An 8,126-nucleotide genomic window follows, 5' to 3' on the forward strand; every position below is an offset into this window, starting at 1 on the left:
ATTTTGTTACAAATTAAAGGAAGAAAAAGGGAGGAAAACACAAATTACATTTGTTGAGCCAGATGCTGCATTTAGAACTGTACTTAGCCACCTTTCATCATCAGATGTCAAATCAGGTGACTTGTTAAAGCTAAAAGCCTCATCATTTAGAAGACTTCTATTGGTCAAAGAGACCAACTATTTATTGCACCATACTCTGTTAAGTTTTGAAATATAAACAAAACTGTGCATTTCGGTTACCTCTCGAAATGATCTCAAATTTATTAGAGGAGAAAAATATGTCCCAATTTTGAGATTACTATTTAACCACACAATTTCATGGTTTTCTTAATTTACTTCGTCGTTTAAACGTAAGTAGTACAAGAATTCTATCTTCTTTTTAGATAATGTCGTCACTTGACGTGAATTTACATCTTTTGAATTGAGGATTGGTTCTCGCCCTGTACCTCGCTAGGTTTTGTGTGGCAGGTGTATGTATTTCGATCCTACATACAAAAGAAAGAACTTTCTTTCCACTACAGACAAGTGCAGTTGGCATCAGTCGTTTTTCTTAATTGAGGATATCTGTGATGCGATGTTGTGATGTTTTTTCAGTTCTCGTATCTTTGTTTTTCTGGAAAATCAATTTGAGTTCGCAAATACTCTTAATCAATCTTAATTTCGAACAGACGTTTCCTCATCATTTTGTTTGTTAAGTAGTCTTTTCTTTTAAAAATTACTTCGAACAGTAGTTCTTTGAATGGAAAAGTGCACCAAACTATTTGCTAGCGCGGTTGCTTGTTTTGTTGCGCTTAGAAGTGTCGAAAGTCAGAACCAAGAAGAACAAGGACACTCTTTTCATCGAGCACCCAAAAACTTTGCAGTTAACCGAGCAAATTAAAAAAGTTTTAACTCGAGAACCGACACATAAAAGGTAACGAGCATGATACCAAGAACTTGGTCTATACTTTTGCATTATAAACGTTTGTTTCCTGTTCAGGTTGTTCGGTTGGCTCTCCCTGGTTCCAATGTAACTCAATGTCTATCAGTCCCAACAGTAGTACCTATATTGACACGATCCACGATGTCTTCTCCATTAGATTGTATTCCATGGTTAGCTGTATTAGGCACTGAATGTTTGACCGTTGTCATCCTCAATGTCATCATCATCATTGCATTTGTGAAGCAGCGCCAGCCACAGCGCCGGAGTAAATACTTGATCATCCACCAGGCCATAGTTGATCTCTTAGTTGGGTTGGTGTACGGGCCTCTGATGATTGAAAGGTGCGGAAGTATCTGCCATCTGTGAGATCACCATAGACCTGATATCACTTGGTTACTTATTCTAGAATATGTTTTAGGTTTACGAGTCGATCAATTTTCCCTTTTAAACCTCGCTTTCATTTCATTAGAACGAGTACACGCTACATTTCGTCCTTTCAAACATCGATTCATTAAGAAATGGGTTTATGGAGTGATTATAATAGTCATTTGGTTGGTGCCTGCCGTCATGAACTCGTTTGTATTAGTGCCCTCTATTTTTTTCTTCACCTATAATGCAATAATCGTTTTTGCATTTTATTTAACCCAACTTTTTGTCATCGTTGTGTGTTATACTTGTATTTGTCTCAAAGTCCGTTACAATCGTCTTCCTCGGCACCATGGTGCAGCCGGTGTGAGAGAAAGAAAACTGACAGGTACTTTATTTCTTGTCACTTTTGGATCGTTAATAACGTTCCTGCCTAGGATTGTATTTGGGGGTCTTTGGGCTTCCATTCCATTCTCTGTTTTCAGCTTTTACGATCGGTTACCATTTAATTATTTGATGGTAATAGCGACATTTGTAGTGGCCAACTCGTTGATAAATCCTATAATCTATGCTATACGAATGCCTGAGGTAAGAACAAGCATATTAGTAATAATTTTCCGTAGGGCTCGGAACCCGATAAATCCAATCAATATCCCACTTCAAAATATTTAAACATCTATTCAAGGGTGCCGAAAAAAATTGAGAAAGAATGGAAAGTCGGGAGGATGTTTTACTGATTTGATTTTGCCGTCAGTATCGTCCGACTTTCATTAGTTGCACCGTGATATATATACATGTATATACTAAAACCATTGAAAAACGAAATTATTTTTTTAACTTTTACTTTGCTCTTGCGCTACGCGTTTCACCGCTGTTGCGGCTATTCAGGCATAGCAAAGTGTGTTTATTGACTTGTTACGTAAGTAAAAGTTAAAAGTGAATCTTTCATTTTCATTGGTTTTAGTATCTTCATTCGACACAGAAGTTTACAGTTTCTTTATATTACATGTATATATGTATATATATATATATATAACTAACTAATATATATTTATAGACTCGGCTCAACAGTAAAGGGTATTTTAATGGTAACAATTTACTTTTAAGAAGATTGTAAGCGACTGTTATTTGTTAGTGTTAGCATTGTGTCAAAATGAGAAACTTATAATTCTATTGAGCTTGAGGTAACAGTTGGTGCTAAATCACAAAATATTCCTTGTAATTACATTTAAAAGGTGCCTTCGAAAAATTTTCAGGCAAGGTGAAACATTTTGAAATTATTATAGTTATAAAGTTTATTGGATGACGATTGATAGTTTCTTATGGCTAACATAAGATGGTTTAAAGTAGACATGAAGGAGATCTTTGTCAGATTAAAATAATATTGACCCGCTCGATACGATCTTTTAGATGCGTTGAAACTATAAGTAATTTTTTGAATGTGAAGAACATCATTGTAATTTTACATTATTCTAGAGGGAAGTATTCATTTGACATGCATGTGGTGTAAAATCGATCACTTATTAAAACCTCAATTTGTGAAATTGCTGTCTGATGCAGTTTTCTTTTTTTTTCACCGCTCCAACGGGAGTTAGGCGCTTTTTAGGCGGGTATAGAAAACTGCGAGGAAAGCGCAAGGTGTACCGGTGACGTGAAAGACGAGGAGCTCTTTCTCTTGCTTGTGTCTCGCCTGGAGTGATTGCCGATTAAACGACGGATAACTCCTTTAATCCTGATCAAGCACGCCATGTACAAGACCATCTAAACATTATTCTTAGCGAATCTTAATTACTTAGAAGTATGACCAAATGTCTCTTTAAGGGAATCACTACATCATCCCTTGCAGTATCTTTGCATTCGTCTCGCGTGTGCCTTCGCCTTAAAAATGGAGAAATAAAGACACCTGCCATGCAAACCGATGTATGAACTCACTGTTGGAAGTAAACTAATATTGAAAAGACACGGATCTTTATATTCTAGACCAACCTACCCGCGGTGCTAGAGCAGCTGCATAAGAAAGGAAAAAACGATTTGTCTTTTGCACAAAAATTAATTCAATGGTGGAAGATTTTAGACCATGTCAAGGCATGGCATATGATTAAAAAAATCTATGTATTTACTTTTCTTTAACCATTGCACGATATTTTTTCTCTTCGGCAAGTTCCTCAAGTTCACTTTGCTGTGGTCCATCTCTAATATTTTCATGTCATATTTTTACGACAGTACCATCGCTTGAACAAGGGAAAGCATTTGTAAACTGAAAAGTATTTCTAAGTTCACGTTTTCTTTGCAAAAGCAGCATGGTGAAAACGTAAAACTCTTATGAGGTGACCCTTATGATTCCAAAATTATTTTTTATTAGATACGAATGAATAGTGAAGTAATGTATGGCAACAACGCTCGTTCGTCTTTTTTGTTGTATCTTTACTGTCAAGGTATTCTGTTGTTGACATATGTTATTTACGATTTTGACTGAAAATTTATGCTTCGACAAGAAGAGTAAAGAACAACAAGCAAAAAAACATCAGATGACAAGGCGTTTGAGTAAAAAAAGAAAAACCTCTTCAATCAGAAGATTTTTAGTGGTCAAAGAAGGTTATAATTTTGCACATTATACTCAGTTAAGTGAGATGTTTATTTCGGTTACCCCTCTAAGAATATGGTTGCAAAAATTTCAGCATCCTCATCGGTTGAGAACACATCAATGTAACTTAAACAGTACAAAAAGTTGAAAACGTTCTAAGATAAAAATACTCAACAAAGTCGGGTGAGTGTTAGGCTTCCCATAAAGGCCATGAAAAAAGTATTAAAACGTAGGTGTCAGCTTATACCGCAAACATAAATTAGTTAATTATTATAGAGGTTTCAACATTAATTCGGAGACGCTTATTTTACATTTCAGACTCAACACAAAACATGTGAAATGAAAATAATATTTTAATAGTAATGATCAAAATAAAAACAGCTGTTCACACTCTGTGATTCACATTTTGAGCACTATATTTACATTCTCGGATTAAAATAACTGCGAAAAATGAAGCTTCGGCCTAAACAAAAGATTGCGAGATGGTTATTTGACCGGATTTAGACGGTTTTACGGTTCTGCAGGGTACCATTTTTCAAACACCTACCCTAAATTCTGGCATGCGCAATGCACAGAGTATAGGTTTTATTAGCGAGTTGGCCAAGAATAATGTTAGTGTGGCGCAAGAAATTTACAGATGTAAGGAAAATTTTGGAACGGCAATGATATGAATATAAACCATACCTTCGTCAATAGCTATTGGTAGAAAGGTTAATAATGATGCACAAGTAACAAGACACAATGTCCTCGTCAGTTTTCTTTCCCTCAGAACGGCTGCATCATGATGTCGAAAAAGACGGTCACGATGAACTTTGATATAAATTGAAATATAACAAATACAAATGAAAACAATAAGAAAGAGAAAAGAAGAATAAACCATAATAAGATTTAACTTCCAATCAGTTATTTCTTGTATTGTACCCCTACATATTATTTTTCATAAATGGATAAAAGCTATAACTAGCCTATGAACCCATTTCTTGATGAAACGATGCTTCAAAGGGCGATATGTTGCGTGTGCGTATTCCAACGAAAATGAACGCGACATTAACAAGATGTGTTAAGAGGGAAAAAAGGACGTATTGCTAAACTTACTCTGGTATATCCCAACTCTTCTCGAAACACCAAGCCACGAATAAAATAATCTGCATCGGCCCTGATACAGCCTCGACTAACATATCAACTGTGGCCAGATGAATGATCAAGTATGTACTTCGGCGCTGGGGCTGGCGCTGTTACGTATTGTCTAAAAAGAAAAAAGAATACAAACTTGTTAGGCTTGTTTTAAGTTGCCACATGCACCGTCAAATTAACTCGTTCCTTTAATTTTCCATCATGAATTCGGCGTTAAGCAGTTGTTAAGTTATTTAGACTGTTAGCTTCACGAGGTTAACTATGGTTAGTTTTTATGTTCAATTCTTCCTTGGTGATTGTACTTGTAAACAGCGTCGAATTTTCATCCTCCGTACTGAATTTGTAACCAAACTCTTTTGTCCGAGGAGCACGACCCTCGACGATAATTTATGAAAAAGGGCGGTACCTTAGATACAACCTTCTTTTCCATCTTTTCTATTTATCCTTTTGTTATATAACAACCGTGAAGCGGCGATTTCGAGATCCTTCGATTCAGTTTGCCTATGAAATGCGTGATGGCTAAGTTGAATGAATCAATAGAACAGGTGGACAGGAAGAGGACGGTAATTAATTATATCAATACATCAAACGACTTCTTACCTTACAGCTGCAGAACATATTGTAGCCCAGTTTCCTTCAAGAAAATATCTTAAAATAGCTTCAAATCGTTCTTTTGCTTGGGGGGGAATAAGTTAATTTAAAGGTCAATCCTACAGTTACGCTATAAATTTTGTGATTCTACTTTTTATGAAATTACAAGCCATGGAAACATCAACAGAATCAGATGAAAGGAACTTTTGCAATGCTTACTTTCCAATTACCTCGCGCTTCCTTTTATGTTTTGAATTTCATTAATTTTTTTTTACCCTAGATGTCTTACATCTTTAACTATTCTTGCTGTTATTCCGCTCACAACTCGGTCTTTTTGGAAACCAAGAAGATGAAACTTATGATTTTATCTCGGAGGAACTGAACGATTTTCTGACATATAACTAAGGACAAAGCATTTTCATGTCACAGCACTCAGACACTCTCCATTAACACTGGCTTCAGTAAAGGGGGACGATAACCTTCGCTCAAACTTGATGGGCAGAGATGAATTCAAAACTAAGTCGAAATATGAAGTTAAACATGCATCTATTATGATACGCAATTTGTATAAATTGTAAAAAATGAGAATTAAAAGAGAAAAGTAAGGAAAATTTCAACGCAAATACAATTGGCCACTTTATAGCTCACCATAGTTTATCGACACCGCGGTGAATTAAGCTCCTTTAAGCCGTATACTGAAATTTTGCTGAGCTAGCGTGATCTGGAAATGATTTTAAAACAGCATAGCTTTCGTAAATAACGACAAAAAATCTGTTGCTAAATCTCTTGGAGTTTCGGCTAAACAAAAGTTTTAAGTCACCAAAGGACTCAGTTGTTATAATTAAGCCTGCGTTGTTATGGAGTTTGCCAAATACGGGTATGTTTTAGATTAATTGTGTCAATAAAAAATTGCCACTTTAGGTTAAGTTCGCTCATCATATGGTATCCGTTTTAACTGGGGTCTCCAGTTGACGCAATGTTCCAGTCTTAGAAAAAGTGTGGTTTCTTTTGTTGTTGTCGGACTGGATACCGCTTTTTCCGCCAACTTGCTGTTGATCATTTACATTGATAATAATGCACCCGATCCTTGTGGTCCCGCTCGTTGTTTGTCTCTTTGTTCTGAAATATATTTTAACTTGTGGTTTACCATTACAAGTCAGGCTAAACACAAAACATGTGTAACGACAAATAGTATTTTAATATGGATAATGAAAATTACGGCTGTACAGATTCTTTGACTAGCTAAACCATTTTTAATATTTTATTTACATTTTCTGATCAAGACTATCGCAAAAAATGAAGCGTCGGCCTGAACTAAAGATTGCGAAGTGGATATTCGACCGGATTTCGATGGTCTTGGGGCGTCCTACGGTATATCAACTTTGATATACCTACCCTAAATTCTGGCATCCGCACTGCATAAAGAATAGGATTTATTAGCGAGTTGGCCAAGAATAATGTTAGTATAGTGCCACCAATTTGCAGATGAGTGGACCAGTTTGGAATGGACATGACATGAAGGAAAATCATACTTTCCCAAATAGTAAGTGGTAGAAAAGTTAATAATGACGCAGAGGTGACAAGAAACGATGTACTCGTCAGTTTTCTTTCCCTCAGGCCGGCTGCACCATGAAGTTGATGTTGATGACTACAACGAACTTTGATATAAATGGAAATGTAACATAGGCACACGAGAACCAGAAGAATGAAATAAGAACAATAAACCCAAATTACGTTTAATGGCCAATCGGTTACTATTTCTATTGTACCTTTGCATATTGTTGATAAATATATAAAAGCTATAACTAGTCCATACACCCATTTCTTGATTAAACGATGCTTAAAAGGGCGATATGTTGCATGTACTCGTTCCAGCGAAATGAACGCAAGATTGACAAGGGATGCAAAGGGGAAAAAGGGACGTATTGCTAAACTTATTCTTGAAAACGTTATATTCCAAATCTTCCCGTAACACTCAGCCATGATTGCATAAACCTGCATCGGCCCTGATATGGCCCCGACTAACAAATCAGCTATGGCAAGGTGGATAATCAAGTATGTACTCTTCCTCTGTAGCTGGCGCTGCTTCACAAATACAATAATGGTGGTGATGTTGAGGATGATTATGGCCAGACATTCAATGCTGAGCACAGCAAACCACGGAATACAGGAAGAGGTTGAAAGCGACCTCTGGAGCTTGAGGCTCGTGATATTGTGAGAAGCTACACAAGAGTTGGAAGCCATCGACTTCCACTAAGATTGGTTTACCGCAGACCAAATAATCTAAATATGAATGAAAACATAACAGTGTACAGAAAGCAAAAAATAGTAACGATATTCCAGGACAAGGACTATTGTTGATGGTCTTTCTACTTGATGGACTATGGATGTATGTCATACTAGTAAGCGGCGAAAAGTTTTATCGATCTTAACTGATGAGTGATACTTAACAATTGCCGCAGAACTTTTACAAAGAATCAAGTTTTGTACGAATTATCAACTGGTGGAAAATAATATTTTTCAAAGACA

At 36.3% G+C, this 8,126-nt stretch overlaps 1 protein-coding gene and 2 pseudogenes across 1 annotated transcript; 1 reads left to right on the forward strand and 2 right to left on the reverse strand.

Moving 5' to 3' along the window:
- Positions 1-1,025: 1,025 nt before the first annotated feature.
- On the forward strand, positions 1,026-2,826 carry LOC113681872 (uncharacterized; annotated as a pseudogene).
- A 1,509-nt stretch (positions 2,827-4,335) lies between these two features.
- LOC113681929 (uncharacterized) lies at positions 4,336-5,436 on the reverse strand (annotated as a pseudogene).
- Positions 5,437-6,901: 1,465 nt separating this feature from the next.
- Positions 6,902-7,850, reverse strand: LOC149049251 (trace amine-associated receptor 9-like). The gene has a single exon (XM_089200685.1). The coding sequence runs from the start codon at positions 7,839-7,841 to the stop codon at positions 6,912-6,914; it is 930 nt and encodes a 309-aa protein (XP_089056811.1). The 5' UTR covers positions 7,842-7,850; the 3' UTR covers positions 6,902-6,911.
- Between the last annotated feature and the right edge of the window lie 276 nt (positions 7,851-8,126).

The sequence above is a fragment of the Pocillopora damicornis genome, chromosome 3 (assembly GCF_964200805.1).
Source record: "Pocillopora damicornis chromosome 3, jaPocDami1.2, whole genome shotgun sequence".
NCBI lineage: Eukaryota > Metazoa > Cnidaria > Anthozoa > Scleractinia > Pocilloporidae > Pocillopora > Pocillopora damicornis.